The sequence below is a fragment of the Abrus precatorius genome, unplaced genomic scaffold (genome assembly GCF_003935025.1).
Source record: "Abrus precatorius isolate BTA unplaced genomic scaffold, Abrus_2018 Scaffold11, whole genome shotgun sequence".
NCBI lineage: Eukaryota > Viridiplantae > Streptophyta > Magnoliopsida > Fabales > Fabaceae > Abrus > Abrus precatorius.
In genome coordinates, this window is record NW_020874303.1 from 16,146,220 (window position 1) to 16,167,995 (window position 21,776).

Sequence of the window (21,776 nt, forward strand, 5' to 3'; positions counted from 1 at the left end):
TCTACTTTCGAATGAAATGCAAACCAGGAAAATTAGTGCAAAACATTGAATCCATCCAAAAGATGGCGAGTGTAAATAATAAACATAAAAAGAAACATAGGGGGAACATGAATATCCACAGCTGATGGTATTACAAATGAGGAAGATAGCGAATGTCCACAAGAACAAGAACCATACCTTCAAATATGACAACTAATGCTTGAGACTGCAGATCCCCTCATTTTGAAGAGGGAATAATTTATCATTCAATGCCTTTCTTATAAGAATACATGAAACTGGAAAAAGAATAGAACACTAAAACCCACAGAAATATAATCAAAGAATAAATGAAAAACCCCTATTACAAGGTAACACAATGTGTCAGCTTCCCCCACCCCTTCCCCTTCCTCTGTATCTACACCCGAAAAATACAACTTTCCATCCAAAAATTCATGCAACTTGGTGAAGCGCGCCGTGTTGAACACGTTGCTTCTTCGACATGCGGTGTAGCTGAAAAGCACCTTCAGCTTTCTTTATTCAAGACTCATCACAATTCAATCCACAAATTTCTAACACAGGTCCATCTCTTGACACAAAAGGGTTGATTCTGACCCACATGAGAGTCAAGATGGAGGCCAGAAGGATTGACCAAACCAATATAATGGTTGGCATCCTATCTTGTTTCCCAAGCAACCCCTTAAGGAAGGGGTAGAGATGAATGATGACCCACAAGGCAAAGAATAATCTACCAAAGAGAGGTCCCCATGAATCATAACCATTGTTGATGGCATCTGAGACCCCAACAACCACCCCAACAATATTTATGATTAGTAAAGTAGTTGGAGGTACTAAGAGTGACGTCCACTTGAAGATATACAGCTCCGAGAATTCTCCATCGTCTGCTGCTTTTGAGGTAACAGTGAAATTTGTATTCACACCAGCCAACACCTTCAGCAGACCCTGGAAAAGGGCAAAAAGATGTGAAGAAACTCCTCCAATCACCCAAAATTGTTCATTCCTCCACCAATCGTCTATGGTAACACCGCCCCATTGCATCTCAAGAATGCCGGTTGCTGCAATGGATATGAAGAGGGCCATGAACACAAGACTTGCATAGTTGCTAATCTGCGTTTAAGATAGAAAATTGGATGTTAGTACCAAAGTCTACACCTTTTGCTTTTATTATTTCAAGTAAAATCCAGATGATTAAAGGGACACAAATGATGCAGTAACATGCAATCCCAATAACCTTCAAAATAGATTCAAGATGGTAAAATCCACTGCAATGAGTATCTAATTGCTCGAAACCATTTTCATTCTAGCTTTTCCACACATAGCATTATATGGATTTAGGAGGGGGAAAATGTGTCGTAACCAGTAAATAGAAAATCAAAGGCAAAGATCATGATAAAATCCATGCATATATATATAACAAATTACTAAAATCTATTGACCTGATTTTCAAGTAAACTGTCATAACTCCTCATTATTACCTCTAAAGTGCACCCTATCACTCTAGAAAAATCAAACCTTGGAATAATTCTTTCCAAAAATTACTACTCCTAAGATGGTAAATAAAATATTAAATTCACCATTTACCAAAAATCCATCTGACCGGTCAAAAATGATTCTTGACAACTCAAATACAACATTTACTTGTTTTTAAATTCCTTAGTTGAAGGGAAAGTATAAAAGGAATTTCTTTTCACTGAGACCTAAAGCATAATGCAAATAAGCGTACCTCAGGTACAATAAATTTTCCGGTCAGCAGGCATATGGCTGGAAGAGTACAGTAGACAAGCAATGGGAGGGAAGTCCAGGGATATACGACTGAGTTTATGTAGGAAAACCGTTCCAACAACTTCAAACCGCCACCATAGCCATACCAGATTGGACAATGTCTGCTGAAAAAAATCTCGACAGACCCAAGGGCCCACCGGAGAACTTGGTGCAGACGATCTGAAAGGTTGATAGGTGCCGACCCCTTGAATGCAGGCCGCTTTGGGATGCAATACACAGACCGCCAACCATGGCAATGCATTTTAAATCCAGTCAAGATATCCTCTGTCACAGAACCATATATCCACCCCACCTGGTAATAAGCCAAAAATTATGAGCAGAAGAAAGAAATGCAAGAACAAGAATACCAAGTTTTCAAAAAGAATTGACAAAAAGAAATTGCTTCCTTTGATGCTTACTTCTTTTCCCCATTCAGTTTTGTCTTCATAACCACAACTGATGACTTGGATGGCTTCTTTTAAAAGTGATGCAGGACTCACGCCCTGTGGAACTCCACCATTTTCCAAAAGTGAGGAGGCTACAAACACTGGAGACTGTCCAAACCTCTTCTCCAACTTCGTTTGGGTCAAAATGGATGACTTCTCATTGTTGGATACTGAAAACAATATTAAGTACTGTTAACAAGGAAATTTCTCAGAGAAAGTGCTTTGATTTGTAAAGACAGCCACTTGGCCCAATATTCTAACCTTCATTCCCTGCCTCAATATTCTCAAGTGCATGTATCTGCTTTGATGCTTCACTGTGCTTCACCTTCCTCTTTTTCTCCTTCTTAGTGTTGCCATTCTTTTTCTTTCTAGAGCCACAACACAGGCAGCACCACTTTGGCCAACAGTTACAAGTTTTGCTTGGCGGCTTCTTCTTTGCAGGTGCATCATATCCATAAAGAGCATGCCTTCTGAAAACACATCCAGTTCCGACGTATATTGGACCTTGAATACCATCCAATCCTTTCATGTTGATCTGTTTTCAATTGGGGAGTTAGTATTCGTCATAATAAAGAACAGAAAGAAAAACACAAAAACACGTGAAGAACGGCAAAGCAAAAAACTTACATCGAAAAACACAACATTTCTGTTTGAGTATCTATCATGTCGATCGATTCCATCAAATCTTTGAGGAAATTGCACATAGCAAACCTTTTTCCCAAGTTGAGGGTCCATCATAAAACACATGGCTTCTCTAAGAGCCTTGCTATTGTTAATGTAGTGATCACAATCAACATTCAGAAGATACGGTGCGTTTGTGATAATTGCTGAGGCCCGTACCTTCAGATATTTATTATCATTACAAACACAAGTTATTTAAGGTCACCAGATAATCAGTTGAACCTGAACCAAGATAAAAGAGATTTGATACTTACCAGAGCATTCATTGCCCCAGCCTTTTTGTGGTGATCAAAGCCTGGTCTCTTTTCTCGAGAGACATAGACCAAGCGAGGTAGTTCATTTCCTTCAACATCACGAACACCATCCTGTCCAAGGAAGACCTGTAAAGTACAAAAAGAATGTCATTGTTTCTAACTTCGACAGTTAAATGTGACAACTAGGATAAAAATCATCTAGCCAAAAGCAGGTGGGAAGCAAAAGCAAGTGTATTTGCAAAGTGAGATAGCTTGCGTTACATAATGCAAATTAGTTTGAACATCAGGCAAAGGAATTTGTTTACAAGTGTACAGGGGGAGTAAAACACCACCAGACAACTTTTTAAAAGCTTTAAAAGAAACTAAAATATTGTTCATTGAGCAGAAAACACTAAATAAAATCATCTCACGAGAAGCCCATCACCATCTGCAAAAACTAATTTTGGTATCTGTGAAACTGACATATCCTCTCACCTGAATCATGCCAGGATGATCCCTCACATTGTTTCCAGGCCAAGGAGTTCCATCTTGCATGGTCCATCCATCTTCAGGAACTTTTTGTGCTGTTGCCACCAAACTGTTAATCCTCACCTTAAATTCTTCGTAATCCCTCTGTGAAGCCAAAAAGAAAACCATTAGCATAGTGCACAAGTACCAAATTACATAAAAAGAAAAACTGCAAGCAGAGAAAGTTGAAACCTTCATTGCTCTCCTTTCCCTGACAAATGCCGGATGTACTTTATTTTTCAGATAGTCCATCTTCTGACCAAAATACCATTCTGGGGCTCGGGGCTCAATATTGTATTTCTTACAAAATGGAACCCATCTCCTAGCAAATTCAGATGTCTCGGAAAGTGCTTCAAAAGTAAGCATAGCAGCACCATCGTCTGAGACATAGCATGCAACCTTATCAACTGGATAATCAACAGCAAGGATTGATAGAACAGTGTTTGCTGTAATCAGTGGAGGTTCCTTCATGGGATCAACAGTACTGACAAATATGTCTACACTGGACAATTCAGATGGCTTCCCTTCTTTTTCATATCTGCAGCCATGTAAAAAGCCAATGTTGAGCAACATACTAGGATTTTGGGCATGAAAAGTACAATGAGATATACTGGACATATAATTGGGTGCAGAACAAATGCAAGTCAAGAAACAAAAAACACCAGATATGTTACCTAAGTGATAGACGATCAAGGTATGTTTCTCGCTGTATTGGGTACCATTTTGGAAACTGATCCATTATCCATGATACAGCAAACCATATTTCACAGATGACTGACGTCAACCACAAGCCATATGCATCATTAACCGGGTGGAGAATTCTATAATGGAAAAAAAGCCCAAGGATTACGAGCCGGAGTACTATAATCATTCTATAAGGATTTATCTTGCTCGAAGGGATGGGTAGTTTCCGAGAGAGTGGCTGCCTGCCTTCGTCCATCCTGATATAATATATTGATAAAAAAATGTTGATAAACTAACCAAAAATATACGGCAGACAATTAGAGAAATATAAAGAATAAAACACATTTGGTTGGCTAATATGTGTGCATGCATGATGCACCGGCAACTATCTATATACAATTAAGTTGATTTCAAGCGATCAGGTCTTAAATGTAGTCCTTATGCAAAATGGTTTTGCCCTGATGTTATAGTGTGACGCTCCCATATCCACTCCAATCATGGAGAATAAAAAATAACTTAAAGGGGAAAAATACGGAAAATGGAGTAGGAAATTTACATGGGTAAATCAGCGTCCTCAAAATCATCACCAAAATTTCCATCATTATTGCCTTCATGCTTCACCACCTGAAGTTTGTCACCCTGCCTTTTCTTCCATTCCTCCATCCGGTCTTTCCAAGCCACACTTCCATACCCGTACACTGCAATGTCTTTCTTGGGTACCATTGGTCTGGGTTGCACTGTGACAAGAGAAATACCAAGGTGACAATATATACGGTACAGATAATAAGAGATGTAAAAACGCAGATTGTAGAAATACACAACTGTGCAGAACTTACATGGAATTGATGGATCACTATAAGGCATGGGATGGACTCTGTTCCCATGATTCGTATGTGGTGGAATTATTAGAGCATGTCTATCGGATGATATCTCGGGATCCTATGAATAATATAAAAGTATTATGTTAGGACAAGAGTTGTCAGCACGAAGCAACGCACATACGAACAACAACAGCCAAGTCTTATCTCACTAGGATGAAGTAACGCACATATTGACGCAAAATCAGACTTGTCAAAAAGGGAAATTTGAAGATACACTACCTCCTCCCCATAAGTCAGGAGTGGGATTTCAGAATTAAGAGGAGGTGAGCCATGTTCCAAGTTTGCAGGGATGCCAGATACGTTAGCATTAGAGCCACGCCCGGTGTTAAGGCGTCCATAAAACAGTGATTCTGACATTGGCTGTGGGCCCAAACCATCGGCATCCCCATAATCAAACTCATTGTCCAAATCATCGGTATCATCTTCCTCTTCGTCGCCTTCAACCCTTGGACTACCTGCAATTCATTCATTGATAAAACCATAAGAAAATGTCTACAACACAAGCAAGCTAAAACAGTAAAAAACAAATGAATCCACAATCAATCTCACCTTTGATGCGTTTGTATCTGGTCTTACACTGAGGGCAGGCCTGATTCCCCTCTCGCCGTTCATACTCATAGCAAGGCCGGCAAACGGGGAAAGCACACTCATTGCAGGCAACAAAGGGTTCCCCATCCACAGTAACCTCAATCTCATCCCCACAAATCTGACATATCTGCCCACTCAGTTCTCGGACAGACTTAATCTGAGAAAAACCAAAGCAAGAAAACCAAGATTGAAGCGTTATTAGCACCTGATTCACAATTCTTTTAAGAAACTAAACGATTCAACTTCCCCACAAGGTTCCACACTAATCAAATCATACCCTATAAAAAAATTACAAATCAAAGTTCCACAGGCAAGGAAAGTGACAAATTCACTCACACACTCCTCGTCGATCTTCTCAAGGCTAATCGCAAGCAAACCATAACACACATCAACATCAAATCGTCCAATATGAGACAAAATAACCAGCAATTGTTCCAGCCTCACTAGTCAACTATTCTTCTACTAATATCACTAGCTAAACCACACATTACAAGCACATACGTTAATGCATTGTAGACAATTGAACACACTCCAGAAGGGTTAAACCTCAAACATCCATACCACAATCAATTAAATCTGAACTTCAGAAGCCTATCTCCCGGAGAAACCAAAAACCAAAACTCCAATTTAGAAGAGCAAAAGCTCACAACCCATTTTTGTTCACAACATAACATAACCCCTCCCAAACTAATAACGAAAAAAGGCAACCACAGAAGCTGAAACAAAATGCAAAACTGTTAAATTTAAGAAACCACCGACAGATAATAAAGTGAAAACCCCAAAACTAAAAAAGAACACTTTTGGCGGAGAAGAAGAGATCAACAGGAAAAAAAAAACATAGATTTTGGAGAGAGAAAGAGAAGTTACCCTTCCATTCTCATCGGCATTGATGAGCACAAACTCGTTCCTGTTGTGGGAACCAGCAACAAGTCGACCTCCGGTGTGCATCACTGAAACTGACACTCACAAAAAAATAACTTGTTCTAAGAGTTGCAACTCTTCTTCTTCTTCCTTTCACAAGAAGAAGAAGATCCACTCTTGCATTGCCCAACAGCACCACACCACACCCACATAAAAGCTAAAACCAAAAACGGATCCAAAATCACAACTTTCCTCAATACACGTAATTTGCAATTGCGGGCCAAAATAAATATAAATAAAAATACAATTTTTTTTAGAAAGAGACTTTGATTCCTTTAGAAGGTAGCCACCGACGGCTGGTCCTAATCTATGGCAATGCTTTGAGAGAGAAAGTGGTACAACACAAATAAGAAGGAGAGAGAGAGAGAGAGAGAGAAGAAGCTAAGACGCGTAAGAGAGAAGGAGATACAATACAATAAGGGTTGGGGGGACAGAGAGACAGAGAGATCGAGGGAAAAAGCAACGAAAACTGAGATTATTAAAAAGGGGGAAAAAACTAATAAAACCAAACATCAAAATTATAAAATTTTAAAATATATAAGAAATGAACAAGTTAGGAGTTAGGAGTGAGAGTTAGTAAAGAGTGAGGTGGGAGGTGGGACCCAGCTTGCGGTGGTGGCGATGGCTGTGACCCACCGGAGTTTGGTGAATAATGATAAAGCAAATTCAATACCTCTTTTTTCTTTTTCCGGTATATTTCTATTATTATTATTAATCTATTTTGTATTCAAAATGGAAAATGTGAGAGAGAAAAGGGATAAATTTCCGTCGGCAGAGGGGGTTTTGTTTTAGGATCCTGTTGCTGTCTTAAAATTGGAAAATCTTGCCACACTTCTACACTTTCCTGTTGTTATTATCTAAAAGTTAATCAGTGTACTAAAAATTTAAATAAAGAAATATTATTAATGTGCTCTATACAATTTATAATAAATTTAATGGATTTTTAATTAGCATTTTTGGTATATTAGTTAACGGAATCTGATTAATTATTAGTATTATTTGTGAGTGGGGTCCAGCAACAGCAGGGTTAGGATTCAGTGGCACTTGTGAGATTGGAAGAGAAACTACAAAGAAAGAGAGAAAAAGCTAAGAACTGGCAAGTAGGATCAGCTCACGCGGCCTATATTGTCTTTAAAACGTCAATTTCTCTCTCTCTACGCTTATACTCGCTAGTGTATTTACGCTCTTCTTTTTGTTTTTTTATGATATTCATTGAAAATTAAGATTAAAATGTTTACTTTTTAATTATATCGTATGTTTTAAAATAAGATTAATAAGATATTAATTAATATGATAAAAAAAATATTCACATTGTTATGGTTTACGATCATTTTCCAAATCCTAACACATTGTTATGCACATGAAATCAGAAATTGCTGATAGCTTATTGGGGTATTTATGGTACATCTTTATTGTTGACATTTTCTGCTAGTAGTTTTAATTTGCTTTGTTTTGGTGCTTCAATAATTAAAGAAAAACAACATAAGAGAGAAGGTAGGAACGACTTGCATTAATTGAAGTATTGAACTATTTCGGTGCAACATTGAGACATTTTTTGAGAAACAGAAAATTGTCAGGTGCTGATTTATTGGAGATGATCATATATGCTTCTGTAATGCAGGAAATTTCACAAATGTTATTGGGTTTTCATTCAATCCCCTCAACAAATTCATCACAGCTTTGAAAAATCCGAGGATGACACTGAAGAACGGCAGCGGGAGTTTATAATAAATATGAATTTTTTATGTTGTTTTTTAGTATTTATTTAACTAATAAATATAGTAAACTTACCCTATAGACCTATTATCACACTTTCTTCTTATATAAATTTTATTATATAAGAGATTTAAGCTAAAATAAATGAGATAAGATAATAAAAATATATTTAATCTATCGTTTTAATATGCATTAAATATAGAATAGACTAAAGTATATATTTTCTATCTTATTGTTGTTATTAAACAGGCCAAAATCTACGAGAATCACAACCGTCCAATTAAATAATACTAGAAATTATTCTTGTTATTTATTTTCTGATATGACTAGTATAACATCAAATCACCAAGTATGCACATGAAAAAAAAATGTAGAAAATATTTCCACGCCAAACAACATTAATAAAATCATGTTCTGAATACGTAGTCTCAACTCATTTCGATCAAGTTTAACTTCAACTATTGACTAATTCTATCAGAATATTACTATTTATTTTGTTCTTGCTTGGGCAATGGATCGTGCTTCATCTACTTAATCTGTGCTTCGTCAACCTGACTAACTTACATTTACTGCTGATTAATACTTTTGAGACGATGAGCATGAGACATATAAAGTATAAATCATTGACCAAGAATAAATATTACATCACAGCAAGTCATAGAATGCTAGAAATTCTAATAAAATGAAGCATGCCAATAGTTTATTAGCCCTAATATTAATATGCCATCACGACAAGAAGAACACGTTACTTTTAAACATAATGCGGTAGATAAATGGTATCTGCTGGTGGGGCGGGTCAGAACAAAACTTACTCACTGCAACTTGACAAAAAAAAATAAAAAGAAAAAGACCCGAAAACTAAAGATTTAGGAAGATGTTTAAAAAAACAAAAAAGAATGGTACAAGAACTTTGATAAGCAAATTGAGTAATCCATAAGGCAGTAAAATCATAAGGCCCTATTCAGAGCTGTGTGTGCGAGAAGGGTTAGATCCGTATATTCAATTGACTTTGGGTCCACTCACTTAATTCTTAACTGTTCTCTGTTCTCTGTTCTCATGTCCATAAAACCAATAAGATTGTTGGGTAAATAATTTCCAGCTGTGCATGTTGACTATGGATTTTTTTGTCACATTATTATAATGGCAAGGAGAGAGTTAGAAATTTAAACAAAAATAATCATATGGATTTAGTTTAGTATAACAACATGCTTTGACTGTGGAGCAGTGTATTTACTTTCACATGAACAAATAAAATTAATAGAATAAATAATGAACGTTTTGTTTTATTAGAATAATATTTACGACTTTGATGCCACATGAGCAGCGTCCCCTGTCGGTGCCTATATTTTAATTGAATATTAAAATAAAAAGTCGTTTTCGTCAATTTATGAAAGCTAGTCCACGTCACCCTAAACAACTGTGATCTTCATTTCCATATGATTGATTGCCTTCCTATTTGCCCCATTAACTTCTATTATCTACTTTTATTTTATCGCCAATTATATGCATCAGACTATACACCGTATTTTAACACTTTTTCTTCTTTTTTTCTTTTTTCTTTTCGATCCAACACTTTAGGCTAAAAGGTTAAAATAATATATTTTTAAAAATAAATTATCAAAATAAATTAAAATTCAAACAATTTTTCTGTCTGGGGTAAATTTTTGCCAACTCAGCATTAATTTCGTATAAAAGTCAGACAAAACTAATTTTTATTTTTTTTATTTAAGCATTTCGTCTAAGAGTGAGGCGAAATTATCAAAATAATGACATGTGTCCCGTATTTAAAAATAAATAAACAAAAAGTTTTGAATTTAATTTTGGCGCTCGCTGACACGTGGACCAATGGTATAATTTCGTCTCTGATTCAGGCACCGCAAATTATACCATTAGTCCACGTGTCGGCGGAGTGAACAGGCACCGCAAATCGTCTTCTCCTTCTTCCGCCCGTCTGGTTTGATGTGGAAGCCATTACCATTTGTTTGAGCAATTTTTGAGAGAGGAAGTGGTTATTTTCTTAATCCATTACAAATCTGTGATTTCATCCATTTTGATTGTTGATTTGGACTATTCTTGGACCGGAAGTCTGAGAAATTTGGGAAAACTGCAAACGTTTGCCAGAGAAGAAAGGTCTGGGTAGTGGAGAGACGCCATTGCACAAACTGCCAGCATTTTTGGGGTTCTCGTCTGCGGAAAAAGTGTGGTTGGCTGGGAAAATCGGCAGCAGGTTAGTTTTATTTTTTTGTAAGTAATTTAATTTTTTATAATTCAAATTTATTTGATTAGAAAAATATAGATACAGTAGTTTAGATTAAAGATTGATTTTAATTTAATTTAGTAATTCTGTAGAAACATAAAAACAATCTTAATTTGTAAATAAAATAAAATTTTACATGTAAAATTATCATAATAATTTGAGGTGTAAATTGAAAAATAAATAAAAATAAAATAAATAAATTAGATTAAATTGTTGAATAATATTTAGAATAGAAAAATAAAAATAGTTGTATAAAATTGGTTAATTAATAATATAATAAATGATGTTTAGAATCCATAAAAATTTCGTTTTTTAATATTAAATAATATGAAAAAATGTAAAATGATAACTCAATTTATGAATAAAAAACAGTAATAGATAATTAAAAAAAATGATAAAAGTAAAAAAATAAATGTATTATAATTGACTATATATTAAATTATATTTAAATTCTACTATTAAATATTTAAGATTAGAAATAATATAAAAATAAATAATGTAATGACTATTAATTAATTATGATGAAATTGTTTTATTTACTTATGTAAATAAAATGTTTAACAAAAATAAATTTAAATATATAATTTAATTTATGATAAAATAACAATTTTAGTTAGTGAAATAAAATTTTTAGATTGATATTAATTATTTGAGAATAAAAAATGTTGTCATATAATATAATTTTCAATAAAATAAAAAAGTTAGTAATCTTAAATTATGTCATTAGTTGAAAAAATATATAGTAAACTTAAAGTAATTAGTTATGAAAAAATAAAAGAAAAAAATAAATCTCATTTATAAAGGTCATTCATATATTTAGGACTAAGATTTGATTTAGATATTTAATGTAAAAAAATACAATTAATTAAGAAATGTTAAAATATATGCAAATAGAAACTTTATTTACAAATTTTTTTAAAATTAAGTGTGAATAATTAAAATTGATATTCTTTAGGAGACAATGTTATTAATTTTGTTGTATAATTAATGTTTAAATTTTACTTTTTGACCATGTTGTTTTCCTGAAGATGGCTTCATCTTCAGGACAGAATAGGATTATTCATCCAGGACCAGAGAATCCTTTATTATTACGCTTACAGAATATTCACGTGTCTGAACATATTTGGGATGGTCGTGAACATCTCATTTTGAAGGTTAGGAAGAGTCAGTTTATTCCAGCTGGTTTGGATGGTGTTCCACAGGAGATCCTTCCACATTTGGAGCTTGCGGGATTTACTGGGATTGCTCATGTATGTCAATTTCCATTAGACCTGCCGTTGATCACTGCATTAGTAGAGAGATGGAGGCCAGAGACACACACTTTTCACTTGCCTCAAGGTGAGTGTACGATCACTTTGCAAGATATATCCGTGTTGTTAGGGTTACGAATTGATGGAAGACCTGTGATAGCACCTATTGGAGGTAATTATGTTGATATTGTTGAGGACAGTCTAGGGATTAGACCATCACGTGATGCTTTTGTTGGTAGCTTCCTGAAGATGAGTTGGTTAGACCAACATTTTACCCATGTCGCGATGTATGCACAGAATCCTTTACAGATCACCCGGTTTGCTAGGGCTTACATGTTGCGGTTGATTGGGGGTTTTATGTTGAGCGATCACTCCAGTAGTAGAGTGTCAGTGCGGTACTTACCTCTAGTAGAGGACTTTGCTGTTACTGGTGAATATAGTTGGGGATCTGCAGTATTGGCCGTATTGTATAGAGAGTTATGTATGGCCACCAACATTGATCGGCATGGTTTAGGTGGATTAGCTGCTTTACTTGTCATGTGGGCATGGGATAGGTTTCCATTTCTAGCTCATGATAATCCCCCCCACACACGACTCCATCTTCCATATGCTAGCAGGTAATAGTAAGACTCATTTTGAATTACTTTTATTAACATAAATTTGGTACTAACATTAGCTTAATTTTTTGTGCAGGTGGTTGGCAAACCAAAGAAATAGAAAAGGGAGGAAGGACATATGTTATTATAGATATAAATTTGACATGCTTAGTCGTGAAGAGGTAAACCTTTCTGATTGATTTTGATATGAAAGTATAGTTAAATTGTGATTTTTTTTTATCATTTATGAAAACTAACATTAATATTTTATCCTTTTTTACAGATAATTTGGCAACCATATTCGGTTGATTTGATTAATTCGTTACCACCTATATGTTGTGAGGGGATGGAACAGTGGAGGGTCGTAGTCCCTTTGATATGTTTTCAGGTGTGTGAGTGGCACCAACCAGATCGAGTAATGCGTCAATTTGGTATGTCCCAACATATACCTCGTGCCCCATTCCAGCCAGATGCACTACATGACTTCACACTACGAGGGAAGACATCAGAGAATTGGCAAGAGAAGCTTAGGGATAAATTTATAAAAATATATATATATATATATTCAATAAAACAAATAATTATCTAAAGTAAATAAAAGTGATATATTACATATGTAAATAATTTATGACAAAATTTGAGTGAAAATTTAATTTTTATATACAAACATAATATTAATAATACAAATTTATTGTAAATTTAGTTTGATTAAACACTAAATTAAATAAAGTTGTAATATAAAATACAGCTTTTTTATTTTTTCTTCATAAGTTTAATAATTTAACAAAAAATTATATCAATTTTGAATAGCGCTGCTGGGCATAGAATAATTTAATACAAATTGCAAAGAAATTAATATTTGCACGAAAGCAATTGCTTAACTAACTTCAACGTAACAATAAAATTAATATCTCTTATTTTAGTTTAACCTATAGTTCCAAATTTAAATTTTAGTAAATATAATGATATTAAATATTCAGAATAAAAATATTTTTTCTAATAATAATTTTAATAAGCTCAAATAAGATAATTTTAATGGAAGGTGCTTGTAGTGCAAAAAATATATACTCATGTTTTTTTGTTTATTTATTTCATGAATTTAAAATTTTTATGAATTAAAAATAAAAATAATATTATAATTATTAAATTTTAAAATTTGAATTATGTAGTGATTATGGTAACGATAATAGGACAATAACTTGGGAGAATGGTAAAAGTGACTATAATAATAATACTATGCAATAAAAATAACACTAATGCCGATGATATGCCATATGTTGATCTTCCATTAAAAATTGAGAGAATTTAATCATATGATTTTACAACTAAAAATATAATATTTTGTTTATGTCTTTCAAAATCGGATTACAAAATATTCAGTCTATGATATTAAATATGCTTTTATTTTAAATCTGCACTTAAGATTTTAAAACTGAGAACATATACGGTATGTAAACAAGCCCCCCAAACATGTGTTTTAGGTTAAATTCTAATGTTTATATGAATGAAAAATTTTATTAAAAAATTTTGACTTTAATATTTGACTGTATTTCAAGAATACGTTTGAAAAAAATAAAAAAGAGAAAAAATAACACATTATTCAAATTAAAATAATTATATATCATTTATAATAATCAAACTATAATTAATACACTGACTTTATACTAATATAATAATTTATATTTTTTTAAAAATTTAAATATATTTATTTAAATAAAAAATTGTCTTCCATTTTTTACCAAAACTTTTCTTTCCAAGCAACCAATAAAAGATTATCTCACGCTTATAAAACTGAAGATTTACTAAAATATTTTTAAAAAATGTTAGTTGATTTTTTTCTTTGTTAAATAATAAACTTAATTTTTATTCTTAAATATGAAAATAATTTTAATTTAATTTATTCTACGTTATATAATATGTGACTTTATGATTATTAGTTTTTTAAAAACTAAATTTCTTACTTGTTTTTAAATTTATTTTATAAAAATTTTATCTCTTCAAGTAATAAGTTCAATTGGTTTCAATATTTATTTTAATATTAAAACCAGAAGTCTGTTATATGAGTAATTTTATAATTTAAGCAAAATTAAAAATGATAAAGCTAAAATGACAATGTAAATATATATACTTAATTCAAATAAATTAGTCGAGGTTTTCAAAAAATAAAAGATTAATTAAATTGACATAACAATTAAACATAATTAAATTTGCAAATTGGAAAAACATCTTAACGTAAAAATGAATTTTAAAACTAGTTATATAAAAGGCTTTAAAATATGAAAAACAACCAGTAAATAATGGTGAAGTCACATGTCAAACATAAAAAATACATTATTATGTTAAAAATGAGAACTTACGCTTATGATACAAGAGTTTAATATTATTTTTGTTATAAAAATTAACCTTGACACACTTTAAAGAGAATACTTTAATCATTTAAACTTACCATATTCTCTAAATAAAATAATTATATTGTTTATTTAAAAAAAAATGGTATGCTTTTATATCGTATTTTTTCAAATATATAAATTTAAAATTTATTAAAATAATGATAGTGACACACTGAATGAATTTCTCACTAATACTGTCTTAATTTGAAACCCAAGTAAATGCATAGTACCTCGCTCCAAACATACCCAACCATATCTATTATTTTCTGTTGATCGACACATTAAATTATTCGGTTAGTTGTATTTGTCACCATTTCTAAATTAAAAAAAGTGGCATTAGCTATTATTTTCTTGACGTCAATTAAAAAAGAAAGGTCTAATGCAATTTCATTATATCTTTGTACGGCAAAAAAAAGAGAGCATTCCTTTAAGTTTCATTGAAGTATTCTAAAGCATATGGTACAAAAATACAGCGAGGTATTCTACAACATGCACAAACATATCAATCTAATTGATTGTCTTTCAATGTGATCCATCATGTTGTTTCTGTAAACATGCAACATTTATTAAATAAATATGTAAAGAAAAAAAAAACACAATTCTTAATGTTAATGCATGACATTTTTCAAAGCGACAAAATAAAAATTTAATTACTTTATACATAACATTTTATAAGAGCAAAAAAATGTAATTTTCTGAAAAAAAACAAAGATTTTGGTTCTTAAAACGGCATGATTAATACATTAATCCCACCTCAAATAAATCGTTATACGATTGTCAATGCAACATTTCCTTTAATGAAACGTTAATTTTATCGTTTGTCTTTTCTCCAACGTGAGTGGTAACGCAAAGGGCTTCCAAAATAAGGTAACAGTCATTTCCTTCGGAAAGAAACAGTTTTCCTTTTTCCATAAAACGACTAAACGAGAGTTAAGAAAAAGAAGACGAAGAAACATTGACTAATAGTATTAATTGAATTTTAATTATCAAGTGGTTTTTACTTTTTAAGCAACATACACAAGACTAAACAAGTTTTCAATCTTACACGTGATAACAAAATATTATTTAAGGGAAAAAAAGGGTATTTGTGGAAACGCCAAGTTAAGCTAATTACAAAGCTCATAATTGATGATTGGATTAGTGATGGAACTTTATAATAACAACATGGCACGTTAAAAAGCATGTGAGTGAGGTGGGGCCAAAAACAACAAAGCAAGTTCCAATATCATAATTTAGATGGGGCCATGAACAAGAGGCCACAGCTGGCAATGTGTTGGGTGGAAAGTGAACTGTGAACCACACGATGCTCTAACACTAAACACTAACCATACCAATTACAAAATCTAAAGAGAAAAATTGGGGCACTTTATCGGGCGTAGATATTTGACATGTTGAATCAATGGTTCCAGCCTAGCACTACCAACCTTTCATTTCCACTGCAATTTCTCTTTGGTACGGATTTTTGCATCAATGCCATTGCTTCAAATGCTCATGCTTTCTTTCTTATTCTGCAACTCATTCAACACACTAAATTGGCCCTTCTAACTTGTTCATTTCTTTCTCTGTTTTTCGAAAAATATTATTCATTGCATTATGGACCCGTCATTTCAGACATATAGATCATTCGCTATTGCCTATCAAAACTGTCGGTGCCACTCTCTCTCTGTCCTTTGTTTATTTTATAGGATATATTTTTCTTCGAGTTGCTTTTAATAAAAATACAAAGGTTCTACACCACAACAAGTAAAGGGTATTCATTATTATAATTGGACAACCCCAAATACAAGTCTTTCTCCCCAGCTAGTTCATTGAAATATTAATTTTGACAGACCACCTACCTTTAGAGTTATTAATACTAAAATCAATATACATAAGATGGATTGGTATAGCATGTCCATCAAACAATATTTTATCTGTGTTGACTAGGAGGAATATAACATGCATTGAAATCAAGATCCTATTACTTTTCTGCATTTCACATACGTCATTAAAATTTATGAGCATCTTCTAATTTATCCGTGTAAAACAATTTTTGTATGTATTTTCTTTTTCACATGTTTAGATGTATCAAACGTCTTTTTTAATATATAGTTTTCATATTGAATTATATTGAGAGTTTTTTCTATAATTGGTATTTAATTTTAAAGACGGTTCTATTTTTTAATTTCTTAATTACTATACACCTTTGTCTAATCAACATTAACATTAATAGGATGTTTATAAATAACCTTCTATGAATAAAATTATTTTTAGGCTTTTAAAATTAAAATTTTACATATTTCGATATTCTTATTTTTATTTACATTTATAAATACGCATACAACGCACGACATACGTAAATTAAATATCGTACTTTTGATACTGAAATATCAATTAGCCATCAAACATGTATTTGCGAGATACGTAATTATACGCAATAAACAATTCTATCACCCTTACAATCAAAGGGGAATGGTTCCTCAAGGCGAATATAAATAGCCTAATGGGGTAAAGTTGCCCATACCAGATCCACAAATTGTGTCTAACTAGTATTTCCTTAGCTAATCACGTCCATGAGATAAATAAACTTTACCAAGATAAAATGGTGTTTAAACCGCGTTCATTTGACATGTTTATTATGAAATATTTTTATATTCAATATAAAAATTGCTAAAATGTACATTTACAAGATACAATCATGACCACGATAATGACAATAACTGCCACTTTTATAATTGTTGTTATAATTGCAAGCCACATGTACAGGAGAATCCTTCTTGCCGGAAAAGTGTGATAGCGAGACTAAAAAAATAATCAAAACAACTATAGAAGCTTATAACTTGCTTGGCTGGACGCAGTTTTACTCACCAAAAAAGGTATGAGTGATTAAGTTACTTTGCTTCCAAACACGAACACGAACCACACCTGGTGTCTCATCGCCGATGTGTCGGTTGATCTATACACAAAATTATTGTAGCGAAAGAAAAAATATTGATCAAAATTTTCGTGCTTAGTTATATTGTAAAGTGAAGTGATTACTATTAGTTTAGATTCTATCGTGACAATGATTATAATGTGGGAAATGTTTTATATTGTTAAAAACGTTATATCACCAAAAGGAAAAAGGTCATAGACATGACGAAGTAATTTGACAAGCGAAAAAGACAACTTTGTTCAACATGTTTTAATTCAATCGTCTATTAACAACACTGATTTAACTAATAAAGCCTTTATAATTATATAAATGAAAAACGCTAATCAACTTTTAAAAAATTATCAAGTCAAGTAGAGAAAGGATTAATGAAATGAACAATCCCGAAACTTGCTGCAAGTCTTCGCTGTCTGCTTTCATCATTGGAACACTGGTTAGATCACTGGAAAAACACCAGCCAAGGATAAAAGCATAGATTTGTAGCTACATAACAGCATCACAGCTATTTGTTCACCAACTACATTAGTAAAACCAAGATTGAAAACCACATAATTAACGAACAGATGAAATATGGATAGGATGAACTGTGTATATTTCACAACGTAATGGATAGAAGAAAACTCATTTTCCCTACAAGTGTTACACAGTACGCAACCCCTCTTGGGTGACAAAAACTGTTTGTGATTTGACCGTATATCAGAGATGCAGCACCGAACAGACTCGCACCTCGTTTACCATCTTCCACATGAGAAGCACATGTAGGTCAAACCTGCCGAAGAATATACATATAAATAACTTGAAGGAACATCGTGTCTGTGGATTCCAATTGCAAATTGGACATGTAATAATCGTTACGCTATTTGGCATTGGTATGGGCCGCGCCGACACACCAGATAAGCTTGGTGCTTGCATTTTGTTCTTATGTCTTCCATACTCGAATGGTGCCATCCACAGAAGCAGTAACCATGCAGTTTTCCTTTGGGTGATAACTAACACTTGTTACCTGACAGAAAACCCATGCATTTATATAATTTTCACATCCTTCCAACAGTTGTTATTTAGAAGCAAATTATGCACAAAACTTTGCATCTCTAAAAGTAGAATGATGATTACATTATAAAACCCAAAATGCCATCTGTCCCAGCTGCAGTACGCAGACTATCTTGGAACCAAATGAAGAATTCAATCCCATAGATGAAGGTAATGACGACATTATCATCAGACTTCAAATTGATAACACTAAGATGCCACATACGGAACATTAATTAAAGCAACAACAAAATTCCTGTAAAATTACCAAACTATTTGGACTATTAAGTATTTAATAACAATTTTCTAACTGGGCTTTTAATACAATGCCTAAATAAGAGCGCCTCACTCAAACATAAACCACACCATAAGAAATCATACATGATTTAAATGAATGAGCATAATTATCAAACAACATTATATGTGAAAGGGTATCAAGCTAGTACCACGAGGAACAATTTTTTCATTTTTTGTGTAAGAATTGAAAATTTGAAGAAGCCATAAAATCATTAATTCATGTTTTGCACAATTTTCTTCCAGAAAGAATAAACTAGTAAAAGATATTTACCACTGACGTATGAGCCCTGAATCTCGAAACAACAGATGCATCTACAAGATCCCAGAAATAAATAAAGCCATCCTCTGAGCCACCAGTTACATGAGCATCCGTATTGGTAAGGCAGGAATCCAATTTGTAAGACTGAGAATAGTTCAATATAAAATGATTCAAATTTCATAAAAATGAATAGTAAAAAAGTTTGTAACATAGCCAGGAAGCATTTAGAAGAGTTTATGAGAAACAACTCAAATTTTAGAGAAATTAAATGAAAACATTTCTCAAAAGATAGAGAAGTAAAAGTTGTTTTTAACTTAAAAGAGAAATTTTGTTCATTTTTTATACTAATTTTCTCTTACACGACTTCCCTAGAAGTTCATCCAAACTAAACCTATTTATATAATTTATCAGAATAAGTACTTTTAAGTTTATTACAAGAAGATTTACAGTCAAATTTATACAACAAGCCCTTGTATAAAAAGAACTTATTAAATAAATGCTTTTTAACAAGCCGTGTTCCCAAGCACACCCTAGAGTTACTTCAAACACAAAAAACATGCTTTAGGAATGAATAATTGCAGGAATCAATAAATAGTAATCCTGAAATACAGATATATAAATGAAACTGAATTTCAGTTTGTATCCCACAATTTCTAGCGAGCATGCACCTGGTATCTTCCAGTATAATTAAATAATGCTATATGTAGAACATTAGAAAGTGCTAAAACCAGATTTAGGCATCTGAAGACTAACCTTACTAGTGTGTCCTTTATATTCTTGTAGTAGTTCACCCGTGGATCTGCCACAACAAAGGATGGTGAAGCTCAAAGGGATATAGACCCACAGTATACTTTCCCAAAATGTTTCATAACATACCTGTCCAAGAGGCGCAAAGTAGAGTCCAAGCAACCAGCTAGAATGCAATTACCATCATTTGACATTGATACACAGTTGACAGGTTGCCCTAAGTTATCAGATATTTCTCTGGTGAACAGAAAAGAGAATATTAGCAGAATTTCATAATGTAAATAAATTTCAGGGCAACAATAAATTGTCCAACAGTAGGGTATCTCTTTCATCATGAAATATCACCCAACACATTTGTTGATAAGTTATTATAGACATAAATTCATGAGTTACAAAAAAATGAAAAATGGTCATCAAAATTTTCCAAATATGTTGCATAAAACCTGCCAATACGAATGTCAAATGTTCGAACAGTTCCATCAACACTTCCTCCGATAATTTCAGTTTTTGTTAAACAGACAGACATCACACTATCTGCAAATGTATCAATAATCTGCACGTCAATTGCAACTTTTGATTAATAACCCGGTGAATGCATGGCATGTAATAAATAATTGTTAGAGAAACAAAAGTGTGTATGGGTGGTTGGGGGGGGGGGTTGAGTTTATGAAATACACCTGAATTGGCTCAGTGCTGTGGGATCTGCAGTCCCAAGCACGCAACGATTGATCATATCCGGCTGAGACTACAACAGATGAATACTCATTGAACTTTACACCATTTACCTGCAAAAGAAATAATCAATATCACCATCCAAAGAGAAAATGACTTAAAAATGAACACGTTATCATGCAAAGAAAGGATAACTCACCTCACCATCATGGCCACGAAATTTTCTAATTACACGTGCAGTTGCGACATCCCAATAAAATATCTGTCGATCTCCACCGCACGAACACAACTTGGAGTTGTCACTATAATAACATGCAAAACAGCGTATTATGGCACTTAGAGTTCATCACAGTTCACAACCACAATTGAAGTACGAAATTCTACAATCTAAGACATGTTTGCTGCATTCTGAATATGCATAAATTTCACGATTCACTAAGTAATCGAATGACATTACGAAAATAGAGATATGATGAATGAATGTAGTGATGAGAGAGAGAGAGAGAGAGAGAAAGAGTACGGCGTGACGTGGACATCGCGAACCTCGCGACCATGGGATTTATAGGTCTTGATGTGGATTCCACGGTGGGGATTCCAGAGGCGTATGGTACGGTCTTTGCCGCAACTGAGACAATAATTGCCGTCGGAGTTGAACCTCGCCGCCAACACCGCACCCTCGTGACCCTTAAGCACGTTGGCCTCCTTCCGCGGAAGATCTTCCACGCTCATCTCTTTTTCTTCCTCACTGCAAAGGGAGCCAAACCCTCCCTTCGCCACCATGCATTCTTCACTCATACTCCTCCGCGCCACGGCCCAATCTGCAAGCCCATTTTCAAACCGATGTAGGCCTGGGCTTGAGAGGAAAAGTAGCGGGTCGAACAAATGCAATATCCAGATCAGTCCTCAAGAACTCGAGTCCAATCCAAAATTCA

At 33.3% G+C, this 21,776-nt stretch overlaps 3 protein-coding genes across 5 annotated transcripts; 1 reads left to right on the forward strand and 2 right to left on the reverse strand.

Annotated features, from left to right (window-relative positions):
* Positions 1–49: 49 nt before the first annotated feature.
* Positions 50–7,168, reverse strand: LOC113853594 (cellulose synthase A catalytic subunit 2 [UDP-forming]). Its single transcript, XM_027484044.1, has 14 exons — positions 6,667–7,168; positions 5,761–5,956; positions 5,431–5,666; positions 5,167–5,269; positions 4,887–5,067; positions 4,321–4,587; positions 3,839–4,184; positions 3,614–3,751; positions 3,140–3,265; positions 2,832–3,044; positions 2,466–2,739; positions 2,178–2,374; positions 1,721–2,071; positions 50–1,104 (listed from the first exon to the last, which is right to left on the reverse strand). The coding sequence occupies exons 1-14, from the start codon at positions 6,745–6,747 to the stop codon at positions 517–519; spliced, it is 3,297 nt and encodes a 1,098-aa protein (XP_027339845.1). The 5' UTR covers positions 6,748–7,168; the 3' UTR covers positions 50–516.
* Positions 7,169–11,721: 4,553 nt separating this feature from the next.
* On the forward strand, positions 11,722–12,739 carry LOC113855688 (protein MAIN-LIKE 2-like). The gene is made up of 2 exons (XM_027487318.1): positions 11,722–12,560; positions 12,637–12,739. The coding sequence occupies exons 1-2, from the start codon at positions 11,722–11,724 to the stop codon at positions 12,737–12,739; spliced, it is 942 nt and encodes a 313-aa protein (XP_027343119.1).
* Positions 12,740–18,233: 5,494 nt separating this feature from the next.
* LOC113855124 (WD repeat domain-containing protein 83-like) lies at positions 18,234–21,605 on the reverse strand. Of its 3 annotated transcripts, none has more exons than XR_003502825.1 (9): positions 21,365–21,605; positions 21,044–21,146; positions 20,850–20,957; positions 20,616–20,725; positions 20,302–20,409; positions 20,179–20,224; positions 19,438–19,569; positions 18,696–18,843; positions 18,406–18,609 (listed from the first exon to the last, which is right to left on the reverse strand). XR_003502825.1 is itself a non-coding variant. In XM_027486614.1 (9 exons), the coding sequence occupies exons 1-9, from the start codon at positions 21,571–21,573 to the stop codon at positions 18,760–18,762; spliced, it is 945 nt and encodes a 314-aa protein (XP_027342415.1). In that variant the 5' UTR covers positions 21,574–21,605; the 3' UTR covers positions 18,465–18,759. The 3 variants fall into 3 exon arrangements, 2 of the variants coding, with proteins under 2 accessions (XP_027342416.1, XP_027342415.1); XM_027486614.1 differs by adding an exon at positions 18,954–18,998 and having other exon boundaries at positions 18,465–18,843; XM_027486615.1 differs by having other exon boundaries at positions 18,234–18,843.
* Positions 21,606–21,776: the final 171 nt, after the last annotated feature.

What these genes read in the sequence shown, in the direction of transcription:
- LOC113855688 (XM_027487318.1), top strand. Translation starts at nt 11,722, where the DNA reads ATGGCTTCATCTTCAGGACAGAATAGGATTATTCATCCAGGACCAGAG. An exon ending in CATCTTCCATATGCTAGCAG is followed by an intron (nt 12,561 to 12,636) that starts GTAATAGTAAGA and finishes TTTTTTGTGCAG; the next exon opens with GTGGTTGGCAAACCAAAGAA.
- LOC113855124 (XM_027486614.1), bottom strand. Translation starts at nt 21,573, where the DNA reads ATGAGCGTGGAAGATCTTCCGCGGAAGGAGGCCAACGTGCTTAAGGGT. An exon ending in CGCGATGTCCACGTCACGCC is followed by an intron (nt 21,147 to 21,364) that starts GTACTCTTTCTC and finishes ATGTTATTATAG; the next exon opens with TGACAACTCCAAGTTGTGTT. An exon ending in ACAGCACTGAGCCAATTCAG is followed by an intron (nt 20,726 to 20,849) that starts GTGTATTTCATA and finishes ATTGACGTGCAG; the next exon opens with ATTATTGATACATTTGCAGA.
- LOC113853594 (XM_027484044.1), bottom strand. Translation starts at nt 6,747, where the DNA reads ATGCACACCGGAGGTCGACTTGTTGCTGGTTCCCACAACAGGAACGAG. An exon ending in ATCATCCTGGCATGATTCAG is followed by an intron (nt 3,266 to 3,613) that starts GTGAGAGGATAT and finishes TGTACTTTACAG; the next exon opens with GTCTTCCTTGGACAGGATGG. An exon ending in GAAAATTTATTGTACCTGAG is followed by an intron (nt 1,105 to 1,720) that starts GTACGCTTATTT and finishes TCTTAAACGCAG; the next exon opens with ATTAGCAACTATGCAAGTCT.